Source organism: Myxocyprinus asiaticus, chromosome 47, assembly GCF_019703515.2.
Source record: "Myxocyprinus asiaticus isolate MX2 ecotype Aquarium Trade chromosome 47, UBuf_Myxa_2, whole genome shotgun sequence".
Lineage (NCBI taxonomy): Eukaryota > Metazoa > Chordata > Actinopteri > Cypriniformes > Catostomidae > Myxocyprinus > Myxocyprinus asiaticus.
Window position 1 is genome coordinate 10,013,025 of NC_059390.1, and position 22,180 is coordinate 10,035,204.

The 22,180-nt window shown below is 36.7% G+C and overlaps 1 protein-coding gene across 1 annotated transcript in view; it reads left to right on the top strand.

Annotated features, from left to right (window-relative positions):
• The window catches only part of LOC127436592 (cadherin-like and PC-esterase domain-containing protein 1), a 63,054-nt gene that overhangs the window by 15,669 nt on the left and 25,205 nt on the right, over positions 1–22,180 (top strand). The window contains exons 3-14 of the mRNA XM_051690857.1: positions 953–1,047; positions 2,008–2,089; positions 6,600–6,666; positions 6,771–6,927; positions 12,475–12,602; positions 12,697–12,769; positions 13,130–13,279; positions 13,536–13,643; positions 14,226–14,371; positions 14,966–15,036; positions 15,271–15,457; positions 17,578–17,746. Of these exons, the coding sequence (XP_051546817.1) occupies positions 953–1,047; positions 2,008–2,089; positions 6,600–6,666; positions 6,771–6,927; positions 12,475–12,602; positions 12,697–12,769; positions 13,130–13,279; positions 13,536–13,643; positions 14,226–14,371; positions 14,966–15,036; positions 15,271–15,457; positions 17,578–17,746 (1,433 nt within the window). The remainder of the gene's footprint in view (positions 1–952; positions 1,048–2,007; positions 2,090–6,599; positions 6,667–6,770; positions 6,928–12,474; positions 12,603–12,696; positions 12,770–13,129; positions 13,280–13,535; positions 13,644–14,225; positions 14,372–14,965; positions 15,037–15,270; positions 15,458–17,577; positions 17,747–22,180) is intronic.

Below are 22,180 nucleotides of genomic sequence, written 5' to 3' on the forward strand. Positions count from 1 at the left end.
AGAATTTGGGGTATTAAAATGGCACTCATAAATCATGCGTTCATGCGTGTTTGCATACAGAGAGAGGTGGGGTTAGGGGGGCTGCACGTCTTTGATGTTTTGATCAAAACCGTGTATGTCCCTCCTTTTTAACTTTTTAAATTTCCTTTGTATGGTTCTGGTTTTAAAAATGCAAAATACAGATGAAGGCAATCTTTTCAATGGAAAGGAAAATTGGCCATGCCTCAATCTTTTCCTGGCTGTACTTTGAGTCGCCAAACTAAAGCGTTACGTAATCTACTTTTGTCCACATTTTTAGGTCGATAATAGAACATCACAATTGTTGACTGTCTTTATTTTAAGAGTTCAGAGTTTTTTTCCCCATATTCTCCTTATTCCCATAGTCTCCTCCTTTTAATAAAAATCCAGACAGCCTTAAGGTAGTTACCCCCAAAAAAGAAAAATCTCATGTTGTTCCACATGCCTATGACTGACTTTCTTCCGTTGATGAAAGTGAATGGTGACTGAGACTAATATTCTGTTTGATATTGCTCAAACATTCAGTTAGGTTTTTTTTTCTATCCCTATAACTTCTACTATTCATTCAGCCCAAACTTCTTAACATACAGATTTTGCTTTGCAGATCATTATAACCTCTGATGTGCTATTTATTCTTGTTTTTTTGCAAACATATACTTTTTAAGAAATGTAAGATTAAAGTAATCGCCCATTGACTTACATTGCTAGAATGCATACTGGATTCTGAATGTCTTGCATTTGTCTGCAAACTGAATTGTGATTCATATTTGCATCTATTTAACCAGCTCTGATTCAACAGTTCAAATCCAAAGCCTAAAACATAAGCATACCTAAATATTTAACACTATCCTTTTACTGCCTTGAAAGCACTATTATTTCCTTTAGGAAATGCAAATCAAGTTTCTCCTCTCTCTAAATCTATTTTCTCTTACAGATGGAAGAGACTGGTCTGTCTTGGTATGTTTAAAAGGCTCTGAAAAAAGCTGCCTGCGAAAAATCAACTTTGCCCGTCCTTACCACCACCAGAGGGTAAGACCACCCACTCCTCTGCTGTCTTAACTCATATCCAGTGCTACTGAAGAGATTCCTCTTGATGATACAAACTAAGTCATACATAATAATTTGAAAAATGTTGTTTATTATAGATCTGAGACTTTAGAAGGGAAAAATAACACAAAAGCTAAACGTTTATCCAAGTGCTAAGATCTGGTGAAGAGATTTAGAGGGAGAAAAATGTTTATAGAAACCAGGCCCCAGTGAAGAAGGACTACACCATTTTAACATTCCAGCATTCTTAAAGGGATAGTTCATGGATATTCTGTAATTATTTACTAACCCTTATGTTGTTCCAAACCCATATGACTTTCTTACATGGAACCCAAAATGATAAGTAAAGCTGAATGTAAGGTACTGACACCTTCAGTCACCATTCGCATTCACTGTATGGAAAAAAATATACAATGAAAGTGAATGGTGACTGAGGCTAACATTCTGCCTTACATGTCCATGTGTGTTCCATGGAAGAAAGAAAGTCATAAGGATTTGGAACAACATGAGGATGAGTAAATGATGACCAAATTAACCATTTTGAGTGATCTAGAAATCGTAGAATCTCCAAAAAAGAAAAACTGTAGAAATGCAGAGTACTCCAAAAGCCAAAAGCAGTTCTGGTATTTTACTTATAGTTAATCTAAAACATCTATTTACCTAATAATGTTTGTATAATGACCAGATTTGTTTTAGATCATGCCCTTAAATATCCCAGCTTTTGTTAGTCTCCTGAGCCAGTTACAGTTCTGGATGTCATCCAAGCTCAGTTGCTACTTACTGTCTCAGTTATTAAGTCATTCTCATTCACAAGCTATTAGTCATTCTCACGGGATCATAAGGAATTACTGAAGGATGTGTGTAAATGTTTTTAAACAATCCATCATGGTGGTTTTGGCTAAACTGACTTTGGATCCCTCCGTGTGTCGATTCTCATTCCAGGTTAACATTATTCCAGCATTTTCTGGAGCGTTTTTGGACATGGGTGGTGTCTGCCGGTTTTTGACGGACAGCAAGTTGTCAGGTGAGCAGTGCTAGGAATGTTCCTGCCATTTCTTTAGCATAGGTAGACATGTTAATTTTGGAGACATAGCTCAGGTTTTCTATTTTTAAGCATGAACAATTTTATAACCACAACATTAAAGGAATAGTTCACCATTCTATCGGCCTGTTCCTCACACAGTGCTGTCTTATGACATCTAAAGACTTTTACTCAGCCTGGTCTCATGAAATTTACGTGCTTCATTACACGTTTGGCTGCAGTTTCCAAGTAAAACCCAGCGAAATGAGGTTGTGATCAGACACTGTTTTTAATGTGAATTGAAGAGGTTTTAATAAGTAAAACATACCTCTCTAACCTAAAACTTTATCCTAAACCTAACCAATAGTGTCCGTAAAGATGTATGAGAGTTTAACAAAACATACATCCTTGCTCTTAACCAACACCTAAACCTAACCGATAGTGTTTTAAAATGCAAATTCAAAAAATAAAATTAACCAAAATTTACATTTAATGAAGCAACCATGTCATTTTATGCCGCTTCTATGCCACTTTCTCTTTCATGCGTCTTTGGCCGGTGTCGAACTGCAGTCATCGAGTCTAATGCGCTTTCAAGTGAGCTACCAAACATGCTAATGATGCCTGAATAAGTGCTTATATGTAGGAGGGTATGTAATACAAGCTTTAAAATGTTTCGTTTTCAAATTATGCGTTAAGGTAAAACTGTTTTGATATAATAACATAGCGAATAGTAAATAATGGAGTGAAAATACGATTTTATAAAGTCATAATCAGCAATTGTACTCGTGATTTGTGTGACAACGCATAAAACGCACAGTTGTTGTAGTGCCTCTAGTGTTTATTTCACCAGGGAACTGCAGCGAAATGTAGAAAGTGGCACGTAAAAGTCAGTTTGCAAAAATGTACTGTATATAGAGAAACAAGGTTGCTTTTACTATAGCCCATGACTTGTAAGGTGATACATTATAACATTTTAATTACATAACCTACTACATTTACATGCTTGTTCCATTGTAATGAAGTTGCACTGATAGAGCTTTGCACTTGTGATGTAAAGAACCAACTGCGATACAAGTCCTGAAGAGCATGCGAGGCAACACGTGAGCCGAAAGTGTCAAATGACATTTTGTGGTGCTTGTATAAAATGTTTCACGTCACATTTGCATTTTATGACACTTTTGGTTAGGTTTAAGGTTTAGGGTAGGGAGAAAGGTTTTGTTGATTTAAAACTCAATGAAGCATTAAACATAAAAAAAAAAACACTTCTATTTGGGAATTTGTTTTACTCACTTTTAGTGATACTCAGTGCATATTTCACCTTAAACTGCCGCAATATGTTGAATGAACCAAGTATTACAATTTTGCAAAAATGTCGCCAAAAACCACGTAATTGTCATGAGATCAGGCAGGCCAAACTTCATCCGCGCTTACATTCAAACGTGCCATGTGAAGACGTGTCATGTCAGGTTTGACGTTGATGATGCCAAGCATCACTGGTTCTCATGAGGTAAACGTTATGCGTTTATTTTTGGGTGAACTATTCCTTTAATCAATAAATAGAGATTTAGAAATAGTTTCGAAATAAAGCATAGGCACTTACATTAGTTGGAAAGGAAGATCAGTTCAACATCAATTTAACTTGATGTCTGCAGTCAGACTGTGCAGTGTGTGGGAGGCACTTCTCCTGTCAGGTGTGTATTTGACAATCTTGTAAATGTAGTGTATTCAGATTGTCTCTGTAATTAGTTATAAAGGTCAGTGTCAAGGGTGATATTTACTGAGAGTAACTCTGCTGCTGCAGAGATATTAAAAGTTAAATGCACATCATAAATGCCATTTAATAACAGTCACGGCGAGTTATCTCATCTTCAAAAAGTCACTCTTTTCTCATATGTCAGGAGAAAGAACTGTATTTACAAAGCAAACCCCTTTGAAGTTGATCATGCTTATTTAATTTTACTCCTTTGAGCCAATTATGGTCATCACCTCTGAGAGACCTCAAAGAATCAGGATAACAGTGCCTAAGATTTGTGATCGGTTAATAAAGACCGATTTTTTCCCCCACTGCTCCTACGGCTGTCAGACCGCCCAGCTTCAAAAAAGAAGCCTTTGTCTCCAGCTCTGAAACAATATTGCCTTTCTTGTTGTCCCGATGCCTACAGTAACACGGGCGATTGAGTCCTGGTGTTTGGGGTTTGGCTTGGAAAGGTTGTGTCCTCTTCATGATTATATCTGAAGGCAGGCATGGGCGGTACATATACACATATGACATGGATGGGTCAGTGACCAAGTTGAATGTAATCTCAGCAAAGCTCACACGCTTGGGTAAGGAGTGACTGGGACTTTGGCAGGAGTTCATGTTATTGAGAATGATGTTCGGTCTCTGGGTTTGAAACAGCCTCCCTGTATGAAGTTTTAAGTTTGTAGATCAGAGAAGTGTGTGATATGTGGACTGTAGTTATGTTTGTGTTCATTAAGGATTGTTTGAGAGTTTTGATGTGTGGTATCATCCTTTTTCTGCTCAGGAAAAAAGATTGAACACACATTGATCTTTTGAGGCTATTGAAGCATGTTATCGTACTATATGGTGTAAGTTGTTACAATGAAACTTGTCATTAAACTAATTTATTTAATAAGTCATTAAATGCATAATGAAATATTGAAATGTATCTGTATAGTATCAGTACATAAGGTAATCGGTACATAAAATCTGCCATGTATTTTATTTCAGCTCTAGTTTTGAATCCATTTTCATTTAACAATAGCACTCTGCATCTATATTATTAAAAACTGCAGCAGAACTAACCAGAAATCCAAAGAAACTGAATTTGAAAGGTGACGCCCACTGTCATTGAGTGACGTGCTGATAACTGAGTAACACTTTACAATAAGGCTCTGTTTGTTAACTTTAGTTAACAACATGAACTAACAATGAAAAATAACTTTACAGCATTTATTAATTTTAGTTAATGTTAATTTCAACATATACTAATACTTCTTGAAATGAAAAGTTGTATTTTTCAACATTCGTTAATGCAATATGTGCTAACATGAACTATAAACAATAAACAATTGCATTTTTATTAACTAATATTAACCAAGATTATTAAATGTTGTAAAAAAAATATATTGTTAATTGTTTGTTCATGATACCTAATGCATTTACTAATGTTAACGAATGGAACCTTATTGTGAAGTGTTACACTTTCATGTCTGAAATGAAAAGACACAAATGCTCAAATGGAAATGGATGCAAACTAGTGCTAAAATTAAATTCAAGGGACATTCACTGATTTATTTAGTGATTTAATGATTAATTATTTTTTTATCATCTTTAACAATTTTACTACCTATTTAATGATTTATTGAAATATTAGAATATTCATTTAATTATTTAATTTGGAGTAATTTGGCCACCATTAAACAAACCATATTTCAAATATTAGTTTGACCAACAAACATTGTCATCAATAAATTGTATACACTCAGTTTGTGTGTGTGTGTGTGTGTGTGTGTGTGTGTGTGGGCAGGTTTAAGTGGTTTACGAGGACTTTTTTTTTAGGTTACAAATTTGTAATGACAAGGGTATTATGCTATAAATGTGGTTTATGAGGACATTTCTAGTGTTCCCATAATTCAAATCACTTAAAAAGCATACTAAACGATGTTTTATTGAAAATGTAAAAATGCAGAACATTTTTTGTGAGGGTTAGGTTTAGGGGTAGGGGTAGGGGATAGAATCTATAGTTCATACAGTATAAAAATCATTATGTCTATGGAGAGTCCTCATAATGATAGCTGCACCAACATGTGTGTGTGTGTGTCTGTGTCTCTGTGTGTGTGTGTGTGTGTGTGTGTGTGTGTGTGTGTGTGTGTGTGTGTGTGTGTGTGTGTGTGTGGGTGGGTGGTTCTGATTAAATGGTGACGCCAGGACTGGAATCAGAGAAGGAATTTTCATTTGCAGAACAGTGCCAGAAAATCAGTCCACAATCTATTGTAGATATGCTGAGCTATACATGTGCTGAAATGAAGACTTGTAAACTCATAAACCCATAAACTTACATTAAAGGAGGGACCTGAGCCATATAGAGACTAGAACATGGATGGGCTCTTAGGGCCAGTGAGCTACCACCTAGAAACCATACAGAACATTTTAGGGTCAGGAATTTTTAGAATTTAATAAAGTCATTAATCTTAAGGTCATCTACATGAACTACTGTATTTCTACTTCTAGGAACACTTTTTTTTTTTTTTTTTTTGGCGCAATTTTGTACCAGTCAGAAACACACTTAAATGTCATGAAATCAATCTGTTGATCTCCTATATGAGAAATGTATCTCTACAAGTGTCTGGAGGTCTTTATGGAAAGTATTGAAATAGCTCTGGCTGTGCTGCCAGGCTGCAGCCCCTGGTCCAGATGTCTGGAGCATGTGTTATGTGTCCTCCTCACTGAGAAAATAAATGTGCCTGAACTCTGACTCTCTGCTCTACACCCTTGTGTTTTTCATCTCAGGAGTGACATTACCCATCCTCCCCTCTGCCTGCGCTCCTGGAACCCCATACACTGCTGAATATGAACGGTCAGTCATGTAACATCTGTGAGAACCAGGCAATCAAACATTTCTATTATAATTGTTTCACATAGGGTTAGTGTTTTCCTCTCATTTTTGATGTGATTATACAGGATGCAGCCAGTTATACGCAGCTATTCAGACAATCACGTCCTGAACACCACCGTGAATATTTACATCCTGGTTACCTCGGCAAGCCCTTTAACAGCTTTTGTCCATCACACAGCCTTGGTCAGAACTCACCTGGACAAAAATAGTTATGCTAAAGAGGTAAGAAAACAGCATTTTCATGAAGTGGCAGAGAGCTATTTGGTGGGTGTACTTCAAAACATAAAATAAAATAAAATAAAATAATAATAATAATTTTGTCTTGTTTTTCAGTAAAAAAAAAATAAATAAAAATCTTAAACTTCCTTAAAACAAGATAAATTTACTTTAGAAGAAAAGTTGCTTTAGATAAAGAAAGACAAGAAAATAGGCTAAGAAAAAATTATTCTAAAATAAACTTAAAACTATATAAATATATAAATATATTCTGTGTAAAAAAAAAAAAAAAAAAGTTCTTATTTCTCAGTTTCTTCTTAAGTAAATGCATCTTGTTTTATGGAGATATGTTTACTGGAAAACAAGCCAAAAATACTGATTAAAAAAATAGTTGTACACTGTTTGTAGTGTGAGAGCTGAACAATAATTATTCAGTTCAAATAAAATACAATATTTGCATATCATGGTCTCAATACTCAAATCCTTTTAGAAATAATCATTATAGACCTTTTAGCTATTCTGTTAAGCATCTAAATGTTTAAATCAGATTTGTAAGATGAGATTTCTGCTGTCTGCATATTGCAGTTTACCAATGATTAAAACTTGGCTAAGCATTTATTCCCCATGTGATGTTTATTAGGCCTCTGCAGATGTGAAGCACTGCTCTTATTGCAATTTAATGTTGTGTATGTCATTTTGTGTGTGTGCAATGCTAGATTACTTAAGAGGATTCGCTCTGTCTCTTGCAAACAGCTGGAAGGCACACACAAATATAATAAAGAGACAGAGCATGTTTACTGTTTGTAGGGTTGATAAAAGAGCCCTGACATACGAGCAGATCACTATATAGTCTGCATAAAACTCTGCACATGCATCTGTTCCACAGTTGTATGTAAAATTTGTGCCTTGGCCAGCTTGTATGTAATATAGAGTGTCCTTGCGTGTAAGTGTGTGTGTGTGTGTGTGTGTGTGTGTATGTGTGTGTGTGTGTGTGTTTATTTAGCTATACACTGGGGGGAAATTTGTCCATATATTTGAGTTATATGACAAAATCTTCATTTGGGGAGAGTTGAGGAGGTCCTAATTTGGAAAAATAAATAAATAAAATGTGCGTGTGTATGTGTGTGTGTTTGTGTGTGTGTGTGTGTGTGTGTGTGTGTGTGTGTGTGTGTGTGTGTGTGTGTGTGTGTGTGTGTGTGTGTGTGTGTGTGTGTGTGTGTGTGTGAGTTTGTGGGTCTGGCTCCCACACAATAGTTATTATACTTCCCTCTACTGACAAAACTGCGTTTTTACACCTCAGCTTGACTCATTCACTTCCTCACTGTCTGTCATGCTGCGCATTGTACAATGGAATGGTTTCTCTCACATGATGCAATAATGTGCATTTGATAATAGTATGTGTCTCTCGCTAAACCAGCTAAAGTTTAGCAGCTGACTTGTGTAGTGAACAAGCAACTTAATATTATTTCATTGAAGTAACTTTGTATTTTTGCTTTTTCAGAACTGTTAAATACTACGTCCACAAAGTAATAAACATTTATTTTAAAATTTAAATAAACAATTACTTGAATCATAGTTTTCTTCATTTTAATACCTTCATCTCTCACTCTGTCTCAACATTGGTTGATGTGTTGCCTGTAACCACTGTTGGCCAAAGTACCTAAGATTGTTCCAATTAATTAGGCTAGAAAGCTGCATAACTGCCATGGGTGATGTATTATATGTTTGTTTAAAAGATTGATTGTGATACCTATTAGAACACCTTTGTGATAACACTATAATCATGGAGAGTTGTATGACAAGAGTGAAGAGAGTTTTTATCTGAAGTGTAATGACACTGCAGTACAGTCATTTTAAGTGTTCACTTTATATCACAAAAAAACATTTAATAACAAAGTCCTTATGCAGTATTTATATGCAATGAAGCAAAACTGCTAATGTTAATATGCTGTAGATTATAAGGCTACATGCCTCATCAGTGTGTGTCCCCCCCCCCCCCAAAAGTTCAAATGAAACCTGTGCCATGGACGTCAATTAGACATGTGCCACCTACATAAACATCGTTGCAGACCAGGTACACCCCTTCATGGCAACGGTATTCCTCTTTCAGCAGGATTATGCACCCTGCCACACTGCACACATTGTTTGGGAATGGTTTGAGGAACATGATGAAGAGTTCCACGTGATGCCCTAGGCTCCAAATTCCCCAGATCTCAATCCGTTTGAGAATCTGTGGGATGTGCTGGGCAAACAAGTCCGATCCACGGCGGCTCCACCTCGCAACTTACAGGACTTGAAGGATCTGCTGCTAATGTCTTGGTGCCAGATACCACAGGACACCTTCAGGGGTCTTTTAGAGTCCATGCCTCGGCGAGTCGGTGCTGTTTTGGTGGCACGCAGAGGACCAACTTCATATTAGGCAGGTGGTCATAAAGTTTTGGCTCATCAGTGTGCAGTATATATATATATATATACAACAGTTTGTTCCTGTCCTCGATTCTGATTAGACGAGAGACGTTGAACATCAGAACATCAGCACTTGGACGCTTCACTATTTGTATCACTCCGTTTGTGTTCGTGCCGTTCTAAACTAAAGTGTAAGAACAGTGCAGATGTGTAAAAAGCTAGATGTGTCTCTTTACATATATTTTTGTGACATTGAAGATTTAAGCCAGCAGGTGGCAGCAAAAGACCATTTTTGTGTATAAATGAGTCAGCTGAGGTGACGTGCATTGCCAGTCAGTCAGTATTTTCATTCATCACCATTCTGTGATTTCTCAGATTACTACTACACTACTTAAGCAGGGAAAAACAGCTTTAACAACTTCAGCATTAAGGCTCATCACAGCTGAGAGACACAACAGGCTGATAATTACACAAACTCAAGGTGCTTACCTCTTACTGGAGTTTCCACATCGGAGAGGACATACTGTTCAAAATTGCAGAGGACATTGCGGTTTCTATAGAGAATGACGCACTGGCTACCATGAAATAGGGAGGAATACCCCCGCTTTTTCTCTTTTCCACAAAGAAAATAGGATGCATTTGACAAAAATGACATTATCTTCAGAAAGCTGACTAACACACTACAGCATCTCTGCTTGGGAGTGGGAACAGACACAGGTGGTCGCACACGCTCCATATCGCTTTCTCTCTGTCTCTTTCTCTCTTTCTCTCTCTCTCTCTCTCTCTCTCTCTCACACATGCACACACACACATACATCCTTGTTTCTCTAATAACTTGCTAGAAACAGCCCGTGATACTTGTTCTAAAGTGATGTTTTTGAGAGGCTTGGACACATAATTTGGTTTGAACCAACAACGACTGATTCTGTTGGGCCCTTGAGCAAGGCCCTTGACCCTATCTGCTCCAGGGGCGGCGTATCATAGCTGAACATGCATTCTGACCCCAGCTTAGCTGGGATATGTAAAAAAAAAAAAAAAAAAAAAGTATTTCACTGTATATGTGCAAATGTATAATGTGTGACAAAAATAAAGGCTGCTTCTTCTTCTTCTGATCTGTCGTGTAAGAAAGTAGTTCCATGCACAAATGCGTTTTTTGTGACCATACTCAGTTTTTCCTCATTTTTTTTCTTTTTTATTTACTTGTTCATTGAACTGTTGTATATAAGCAATATCACACTCGCAATCATGCTAAATTGCCCTAAATCAGAACCTGCTGTGATCACCTACGTCTCTCGGCCGGAATTAAAGCAGTGTCGATGTAGGGCCATATCTCACTCTTGTGATATTGCTTATATGTATGTGTGTGTGTGTGTGTGTGTGTGTGTGTGTGTGTGTGTGTGTGTGTGTGTGTGTGTGTGTGTGTTTATTATATATAACTTGTAAGGTAGCATGTAGGAAGTCAAGGTAATCTATGAATATATTGTTCTTGAACAGTGCAATCCAGGTTGCTCTAGGGAGATTTTCCCTGTAATAACTGTTTTGTAACTCACTTTAGGTAAAAGCATCTGTAAAATGACTAAGTAATAAATGATCCTGGGACTGTCCACAAGTTTCAGTGTGAGTTGTCTCCACAAAGTGGTGATTGTTTCATGCGGCAAAAGTCCCTTGTCATGTGGGAATTTTTTTCTTCTTATGTGCTTTTCCCGAGTCTCATCTTTTGCAGCTGTAGACATGAGCCAGGAGTATATACACCGATCAGCCACAACATTAAAACCACCTGCTTAATATTGTGTAGGTCCCCCTCATGCCACCAAAACAGCGCCAACCCGCATATCAGAACTCTTCTCACCACAATTGAACAGAGCGGTTATCTAAGTTACCGTAGACTTTTTCAGTTCAAACCAGTCTGGCCATTCTCTGTTGACCTCTCTTATCAAAAAGGCATTTCCATCCACAGAACTGCCCCTCACTGGATGATTTTGGCACCATTTGGAGTAAATTCTAGAGATTGTTGTGTGTGAAAATCCCAGGAGATAAGCAGTTACAGAAATACTCAAACCAGCCCGTCTGGCACCAACAATTATCACAATCAGCCAATCGTGTGGCTGCAGTGCAGTGCATAAAATCATGCAGATACAGGTCAGGAGCTTCAGTTAATGTTCACATCAACCATCAGAATGGGGAAGAAAAATGTGATATCAGTGATTTGGACTGTGACATGATTGTTGGTGCCAGACGGGCTGGTTTGAGTATTTCTGTAACTGCTGATCTCCTGGGATTTTCACACACAACAGTCTTTAGAGTTTACTCAGAATGGTTCCAAAAACAAAAAACATCCAGTCAGCGGCAGTTCCGTGGATGGAAATGCCTTGTTGATGAGAGAGGTCAACAGAGAATGGCCAGACTGGTTCGAACTGACAAAATCTATGGTAACTCAGAAAACTGCTCTGTACAATTGTGGTGAGAAGAATATAATCTCAGAATGCTATTCTGATATGCGGGTTGGCGCTGTTTTGGCAGCACGAGGGAGACCTACACAATATTGGGCAGGTGGTTTTAATGTTGTGGCTGATCGGTATATAGATTGCTGTTGATTCAGTACATCTGTATTGTCACAAGAGCTCAGAGATTGCACTCTTATGCTTAAAGGAATAAACCTGCTCCAAACCTGTATGACTTTATTTCTTCCGTGGAACACAAAAGGAAAAATCTTAACAGTATTTTGCTAATGAAAATGAGTAGTGAATCCGGCCTGTCAAACTCAAAAAAGGACACAAGAAGAATATGAATACAGTAAATGTAATCGATATGTCTCGTGCATTATATTCCAAGTCTTCAGAAGCCATATGATCATGTTGTGTGATGAACAGATCGAAAGATCTCATGGTTTCTCTGTGTCTTGGATAGTTGTTGCTGATGCAATTGAAACTTTGTAATGCAGCACTTTTAGTACTACTGTATCCTTAAGATGAATCGCTTACGTTGTATTCTTCCTTGTTTTGCAAGCCACTTTGGATAAAAGTGTCTGCCAAATGAATAAATGAAATGTAAATGATGCTCCTCTACCTTTTCCTTCCTACACCTTCAGCTCATGTATCAGACTAATTCAGACATCTCTCTCTCTCTCTCTCTCTCTCTCTCTCTCAGTTGCAGGTATTCTTTAGAGAGAGACTGGGTTCTGTTGCCTCAAAGCAGGCCAGTGAACACATGAAACACATCATCATTGACATCCTTAAAGCTGCTCTATTAACCACACAGGAGAGCAACTCGCCCAGGTCACAAACAAACAAACACATGTATATGATCAGAAATTGAATCAGCAGTACTGTATGTGTATAATTTTGAATGTGTGTGTTGGTTCTCTCACAGATGTCAGCTGTGTTTTCAGTTAATGACATTCACTTTGCACTATAATGCCTCTCTTTATCCAGTTGTGGTTAAGGTAATAATAAACTTACAGTACTCTTGATTGCAATTATATAGCAGCCTTCTGTCTATTTGTCTTTATGTTCCTCTCAAAGCTCTCTGTCTTGTCTGGAAAACGGATTTGCCTTGATATAGCAGTTTTCAGCGTTCTGACACTATTTTTCCTTATTTTATTAATATGTCTGTTCTTAGAAGAAATAATTCATCCTTATTTGTCAAAGTGACAGGAAAGTGTCACTCTATGAAGCTAGTTCAGTAGCTATGATGTTGATGTCAATAATTCAATGCTCTCAAAGGGCCACTAGATGGCAGCAAATCTATACACATTCTCACTCTCTCATTGAGGTACTACTGGTCTGTTCTCTTTCTGTCTCAGCTTCAGACTGATCTACACTTTGATGAAATGAAGGACCCTGACTTTGATGCACAGATCACCAAAGAGTACATGCTAGAGGATGTGCTGAAACTGCTTTTCCCAGCATGCATCAGTGAGGCCAGAGAACCTACAGAAGAGAACCAACTGAAGGTAAAACACAGACTCCTGCCAATGCTGACATTACCATACATATTTTTGAATTTATTAAAAAGAAAACAGTACTTTTAAATAGTAAATCAAAATTATTTTTCTTAGTGTAACCATCATATTCAACTATTTATTCTCAGCCACTCTGTATTAATTAATATATTTCCTTGTCTTTTTTTTATGTAGAGACATTTTTATACATATATTAACCATTTTATCGTTTTCAGTGTTGTTGTCTATTTACTCTAATTATGTGCAGCAGTACGGTGGCTGTGAGTGGCCAAACAGTTTGTGTTTGCCTCCAGAACACATGCATTTACTTCAGCAGTTTAATCAACATCTCAAGAGACCAGGGCCTTTTCAGCTGGTAAAGTCACATTTACATTATAAAACAGACAGTTCTTACTCTAAATTCTGACTGGATTAGTCATGTTCGAAGCCATTCACTTTGACTTAACTGCACGTTTAGCGTTAACACATAAAATGATTATAAACGCAGACCTGCGACTGCTTATTCTGTATTAATGTGCCAGCCAGGTTGCTTTGCAATCAGAAACAGCCTACTGGTATGCTAATTCACTATATTACTTGGTAGAAGAATAGTTTTTCTATTATTAATCGTATTATTATTAATTATTTGGACTGTGTATTGAACATTATTGTCTTTTATAATATTGTTGTTGCCGGCAGTTTCTAAAAGCAATAAGCCACTTCAGGAGTACAGTGCATACAGTGATTTCACCATGGCCTCAGTTGGGTTATTGCTAATTTTATGTATTTATTTATAAAAACAATTGTTTATCAGACTAGTACATACGTGATGATTATTTCCATGTAAAATTAACCCCCAAAAAACTGCATGTCCCTGTTGGGCATTTTTGTATAATAAATATTCCTCTTATGGTGTGTGCGTGTGTGTGTGTGTGTGTGTGTGTGTGTGTGTTGACAGCTGTACCCTATATCTCCTCCGGATCATCTCCTCCGTGATCTAATCCAGAAGTCCCTAGGTGCTCAGGATTATGAATGGAGACCAGCTCTCATGGCCCTACTCCAACAGCTCAGCCTTTACTACACCAGAAGAAATCAGACTGAGAGGTAATACACACAGGCACACACTTACGGGCTTATACGTGCAAAAAGATTCACAGATTTCCCAGATCATGTCATCAAGTCTTGTTCTCTGTCCAATGATGAGATGAGTTATGCTGCAGGCATGCAAAAATTCTGCCAGGGTCCGTAGATCATTTCATGCATATAGTTCTGTTTCAGAAATAATGTTTTGTATTCCATCATTCTTTAGTCATGGTGTCCTGTTAAATTGAGCCTTTGGCGCTTTGGTTTTATTCCAGTCCAGTCAAAACATTCTTTTTAAGGCCTTGCTTCTCCATGAATTCCCAATCCTCCTAATGTCTCATTTCATTTATCTCTTTTATATATATATATATATATATATATCTCTCTCTCTCTCTCTCTCTCTCTCTCTCTCTCTCTCTCTCTCTCTCTCTCTCTCTCTCTTACTATCTGCCTCTGTCAAGAAACTTGTGAAAGTCCTTAGCCCTGTTAATCAGAATGATCACTAACTCTTGGCTCAGGCAGCCACCGGCATTATGAGACCATTATAGATAGTTTGTTTTCAACCTGTTTTGCGAAAATCATGTGAAATAACTGTGGTTCCCATAATTCCAACAGCATGGTGGACCCAAAGAGCCTTGGACATGGTGAGGCAAAACCAGATCCGTCAGATTCATTGTCAAGAAAAGGCAAGTACCCAGACAAAGATCTAGCCTTGGTAGCCCATAATGTAAACTAATTATTGCTGTGGCAACATGTTAACACATTATTAATTATTCATAATTATTTGTTTTAATTGTAACAAATATATAAACCAGTTACAACTTAGTAATAACACATTAACAACTATATTTATTCATTTGTGTATACTGATAACAATTGTTTTTTTTTTTTTTTTTTACTGTTGAATGTGCCATATTCAGGGAGGTGTGTTGATCCTCATCTGAGACAGTTGTACACACATCCGCCTATGTTCCTTATGCCAACATTCAACCCATGGGTGAAAGAATATCGAGCTGAGGTTCCGTTTGATGTGATCACTATTCGGATCAGACCACAACCAGTGAGCTCACAGTGCCACATTCACCTGGATGAACATCGTGGACCAAAGTCAGTCACTACTCACTACCCATAGAATTACAGTTAACTATACAACCATACCATAGTGATGAATATTGTGTCATAAAAATAATTATTTTCTGAATACATAATCACAATTCACCAATTTCTTCATAAAATTACATTTAAATATTCTTATTATATTATATAAGCATAACAAGGATTCTAATGATCATGTTTACAGCAGAAAAGCAGACAACTGGTACTTTTGGAGATTAAAATGAGAAGAAGTGTTAAATATAATTTAGGTAAATACACTCACTATACATTTATCGGATGCTTTTATCCATGGTGATTAGGTAATGGAGGATTTATTCTATGGAGGCAGTATCATATGAAATGCTGCAATACAACGTTCGTAATGGTAATGGTAAATGTGTCAAAAATAGAATTTATCTATAATCACAATTTTATATTACAAACAAAATTCACATATTCTTCTGAAAGGTTTAAACATAAAGCATAGGTTTGTAGCAGAAGAACAGATAACTGTAATTTTTGTATATAGAAATTAATAGATAAAGTGTTGAGTTTTTTTAGATATAATCTTCAGTGTGTGGGCTACAGCCATGCAGTCAGTGTTGTAAAACACATTGGCTTGAGCTGAGAAACAATGAACAAAGAGGCTGCAGTACGGTAGTGCTGTCGCTGCTTTTTTCTAGGTAATCAGATCTGCCTTCTAATGTGTCAGCTCAAACTCACTTCAACGTTTGAATGATTTATCAGATTCATATTTGAATTTGCTTTCCCATGTCAATCAAGTCACACACATACATAAAAAATCCCAGATTACTGCCTATTAGACTATTATACCCTGTAATCTCTAATACCCCAGAGAAAAATAACTTCCACATATTTTAAGGTGACAGACACATGATTACAGCTGAGAAGCTGCAGTATTGTACATTATTTATCACTCAATTGTCAAATAATACATGATTAGTGATATGACATTTTTTTCATTTTCAGAATTTGGGTTAAAATTTTAAAAAGTTTTAAAATCAAGATTTATAACTTTAAATATATATTAAGAGGATTGACCCTCACATAAAAATATCACATAAAAGTGTATCGTTCCAATAACAATAAAGCTAAAGGTGACATTTATTATAAATATTACAATTATTGTTATTATAAAAATTATTTTAAAAAATTGTGGTACTTGATACGACTTTAAATTAAAAGTTTATAAATTGACCATGTTATATAATTGTTAGTCATAAATGATAAGCAAAAAGGAGTCTGATTGTTTACTGTTTAAGCTTATTTAATGGTAATAATTATGACTTGCAAATATAATGTTAAATGACTAATTACCAGTTTTATCCTTATATAAAACTGCATGCATAATAAATATACAAGGATTAAAAAAAGTCAAATAATTTTTACATGGAGTGTAGCATGACCGATTGCCCCAGATTTAAAAAGGAAAAAAGTGTTAAAAAGAGTTCATAATAAATAATAAGTACTTAAGTTAGTTGCTGATTATTTTACATCATAAAAGTCTTTTTCATATTCTGTATTTTGTTCTTTTTTCCAGGAAAAATATCCAAGCATCCTTAAAATAAAATAAGCTAAATTCTGTAGGATAATACAATTTATTATCAGAAGTTTATCTTAAATGAAGTTGCTTTTCCTTTGGACAAAACTTTTTTTAAAGTTTTAAGTTTATGCTTAAATCAAACTAAATGTGATTAGGTCTATGTTAATAAACTTAATTCAAGTAATATTTTCTCTGAAAGCTTCTGAATCTAATTTAATTATAGTACATTTATCTTGTTTTAAGGAAGTTTAGATAGATCATTTTACTGGACAAAAACCTACTGATTAAGAAAAGTGTAGAAAGCAAAGACTTGACTGATCTGTCTGAAAGCAGTCTGGGCTGTCTCCTTTCTCAAGGTTTGGTGAATGCATAGCCTTATTTGGTAATGACTGAGGGGTCACCTGTTGACTTGGACCCAGTTTTAATCCACAATAATCCTCCAGCCCTGTCATGACTTCAATAACCCCAAAAGTGAAGTGTGTGCATGTGTGCGTGTGTGCGTGCATGTGTGTGTGCGTGTGCGATTTGGGACACTGTGTTCCTTAGAACTTCTCTCTGTTTCCCTCAGGATGGCAAACTACCCAGTTGGCCTGGGCAACAACAGAATCAACATTCTGGTTATGGACGAATCAGAGGCTGAGCCCGTTGTCATGACGATATACACTCTGCATATATACCGCGAAAGCAGGCCCAGCCTGCCAATGTTTGACGAGTATGTGATGTGCAGCTTCGTACAGGTACGCGGGAAAAATGCCCCAAATGCACACATATATACACACTCTCTCACCAGCTCCTCCCAAAAACTCAGTGGTAGACGTTAATAAATACTTCTCGGTCTAAAAAGAATTTATCTTAATTAATCATTTCGTTTCTTGTTTTTTAAGCCCTGGAGGATCTGTGCATGTTAAATCTTTGAAGGCAGTAAAGTATCTCTTTTTTTCTTTTTTAAACAAGTTTGAAAATTTAGACAACATTCTTTTTTTTGTGTGTGTAATTTATTTCTCACACTCTCTCTGTCTCTTTCTCACTCACACACACATCCTGCTACTTTCTTGTGGATGTTCAAGTTTCAGTGCAAGCTGATAGCGCTGATCATAGTCTCACAGTTATACTGGAAAACAGTGAGTTTTTGTCACATGTCAGAGGTGCTTTCTGCCTCTTTGTCTCTTTCTTTTTCTCAGGCATGATATATGAATAAGTTAAGCGTGAGTTTGAAACATCTTGTTGAATAGAGAGAGCGTTCTGAGCTTCAAAATCCGATGAGTGACTGACCACAGTAGACATATTAAAGAAACAGTTCACCCAAGAATGTAAATTCAGTCATCATTTACTCACCCCCTCATGTCACTAAACCCACATGACTTTCTTTCTTCCTTTGGAATAAAAAAGGAGATTGCACAATGCAAACAGTGCTCTTTTGCATACAATGAAGAGTGTGTCATTTTTGACATAATGTTAATTTTTGGGTGAAGTATCACTTTAAGTTACCAATGGGATGCCACGCTTCCCACAATGTGAATGTTTGGGATAGTGTTACACTGCTGGTGTGAAACCTTCAGTCTAGCGTGAGTATTTCCTGCGGTGCAGGACTCATTTTGGTCTGCAATCTTTGATACATATGAGGATTGCAAAAGATCCTTCCTTTCAAATGACATTCTTTCATTCATCCCTCTATTCCTGGAAAAGCTGGGGAGGGAAAGTGGGCTGGGAATCGAGCATTTTATCACGTTTCCCCTCAAACAAATCAAAAGGTTGTCTGTGGCTTTATTTACAGCAAACCAAACAAATTCATAACTCATCGCTTTGTAAATTAGGGACAGGACATAAACCATAGTAGTTGCTTACTTGATTCACAAAGCAACCTTTTGTTGATGAGTGACTTATTATGAAGATGTTAAAAGTTAACTAGATAGGTGAAGTAAAGAAACACAGACAGACACGATAGATAGACATGATGGATAGATAGATAGATAGATAATTTAGTTAGTTTGTTTGTTTTTCCCCAAAATCCCATTGATTTACACTTGCATTGATTGATCAATCGATGTTTGTCTATGGGATTTTGGGGATTATTTTATCAGACATTACAGGAAAACCGTAATTTCGATCAGTTAGAAAAAGTATAGCATGCTAAATCAGAACAGTTTGAAGGTTTGTACCAACTTTCGCAGATGTAATTTGAAAGCTGTAAGATGAGTTACATTTAAAATTTTTGGTGTTTGGATTTTAGAAAAACCCTTATATGCCCAAAGTGTAAAACAGTACATTGTTTTTTAAAATCCGCACAATATTTCCTGGCCTTACCCAGCACTATACAAAAAACAAGCCCTATAAGGATGATGAATCGTCCTACATTTTAAAACCATCCTGATGTAAAACATTCTAGCTCTGTTCCAAAACCTGTGCTGCCAACCTACACCGAATTTTAAGGCACCATAGGCAGAGGTGGGTAAAACTGTGCTCAAGTAAAAGTACAGTTACTTGAAAAAAAATTATTACTCAAGTAAAAGTAGTAATGTTAATATTTACTTGAGTAAGAGTAAAAAGTATCCAATTAAAAGAATACTCAAGTAGTGAGTAACTAGTTTCTTTCATATGTAATATAATGGATGTTTAATCTGCAATATTCCATTAAATAATATGCATTTAAATACATAATTATAACAATTTAATAATTATTATTATTATTGTAAATTCTTTCATCATTTACCCTAATGTAGTTCCAAACCTGAATGACTTTCTTCAATGCAACACAGTTAAGGAGATGTCAGACAGAAAGTCAGACTATAAGAGTCACCACTTATTTTCACTGTATGTTTTTTTCCTCCATATTTTAATAAGTAATGGTGATTGAGACTGTCAGTCCCTAACATTCTGTCTTACATCTTTTGGGTTCCACAAAATACAGAAAGTCACACAGGTTTGGAACAACATGAGGGTGGGGAAATGATAACAGAATATTAATTTATGGTTGAACTATCACTTTAAGAATGCCTGTCAGATTTTTGTGAACAATATTCCTCAGGCCGAATCATATATAATGCTGGATAAAACGAATCAAGATCATGCTTTATTAATGGCTACCTTCTCTATTTCACAGCTTTTTAAAGTCCTGATTGGATTCTTAGTTCAGTGTAGTTACAGTATTTTCAGTGTAGAAAGAATTTAGATAATTAGTTCTGTACAGTAAGGGTAAACTGCAGCTTATCTCTGTATATGGAAGCATGCTAGGCTTATTTAAGTTCAAAGTTTGTTCTCTGTTGTCCATGAGAAAAACGTGACGCACCTGTCAAACGCAAATTTGCTGTGCTGTGTGCATGTGCTGAGATGCGCTCTAGTAATCATACACGCACGTGAGAGCAAAAGGCATTTACACTTCACGTGGATACAGTAGGCACTGATATACACCGATCAGCCACAACATTAAAACCACCTGCCAAATATTGTGTAGGTCCCCGTCATGCCACTAAAACAGCGCCAACCCGCATCTCAGAATAGCATTCTACCTCTGACCATAGGAACACTGCCATCTTGAAAGCTGTTCCAAACAGTAAGATACCTACCATATTCTAACCTGATAACATGTGCTCCTTTTTCCTTCTTATCATGTTTTCATTCTTAAAAAAAGCAACTGTAAAATGGGAATGTGCTGGTCGATAAACTGTTCTCATGCAAAACCATAACAGTTGTCGAAATCCTTTAGTTGACGAAATCTCTCCCTCTTGAAATCACCACTTACATAGACAAAGTAGCTGACAGATGTCTCTGCTGTCTCCATTTAAATCTGAGTTGTCATGGCTCATGATGGAATGGGTTTTGAGTAGGGAACTATTTTTTTAAAGAAGCTGCAATGCGGTTTCGTAGATCTGGAGCTTTTCCCCCTAAATTTGATGGGTGTTTTTTACACCTCGAGTTGGCATTCAGACATAACGGATTGAAGACTGGATAGTTGGCATGTGTTCTGTTGATTATATGTACAATTTATATTCATGAACTTCTCCAAAGGTCAAATGTAAAACCATGCCTGGTCAACTCTGAGTATGAGAGACTGTTCTGTTTTCCATTTTTGTGTCTCTATCTCTTTCTTTTTCATTCTTGCCGTCCCTGTCTATCTCTCTTTCTCTCTTGGCAAAACACACAGGGTGGTCTTTGGGGAAAACAGTGCAAAATATTAATTCTTTCCAGCTGCATCATGTACACACCTTTTTACGCCACAATCCTCTGTAGCTCAGTCATGAAGACCATCACCATATGCAAACACAATCACACGTACAGACACATAGTGGACTTCTACCAAGCACTCACACAACCGTACAGTGTCGCCAAAGTTACAGCGGCAAGGATATAATAAAATAATAAATGACCTTTTGTGTCATGTTTCGATGTATTATTCCTTTAACAAATTCTGACATCCTTCCCAAAAATCTTCCTGGTCTTCTATAGCCCGAATGTTGTGGAAAACATTAGCGCAGTAAAAACAGGAAGGCAAGATGGCAGCACAGAATAATTATTTTGAAGCTACAGCATGTCGACATCTATGTCCTTCTCCTCTCAACACTCTCTCTGTTTGCCATTAGGACCCTCAGCATCCATTAAAGCACTGAGAAGGCAAACAATCATCCCTGTTTTCCTCTTTGACAATAAAACAACCAGAGCAATCAGATTAGCATATGTGATTTGACCAATGATTTGAATGTGGATTGTTACTGCATTCTCTCCATTCTGGTGTTGTCATTAGTCAACTAACCTCTAGTTCCTAAAGCCAATTCCAGCTGGGAAGTACCATTCGCATTTGGCACACTGGTGTGTGTGTGTGTGTGTGTGTGTGTGTGCAGTCTTTTGGGTTTATGGAGTCAGTAATTAGGAGAGGGGACGTATTTGGTGTCACTCTGGCACTGTAAATGTATAGATGAGGTATTTTTTTAAATGGCAGTGCAGTGTGGCTTATAAAACGGATTATGTGGTCCTGAATGTAATGGTCTATTAGGAGTGGGATTCTCTATCCAAGTAAACTTGCATGTGTTGCACAATCTGATGAATGCATTTTTTTAAAAACTGATTTGTATGACCTTAACCTAAGGAGAGAGAGAGAAAACACAACCAAGAGAGTGGTTTTTTGTTAACTTTTAGCCTGTTTTTTGTCAACTATAGTCTCCTTACACTGGTTTCAA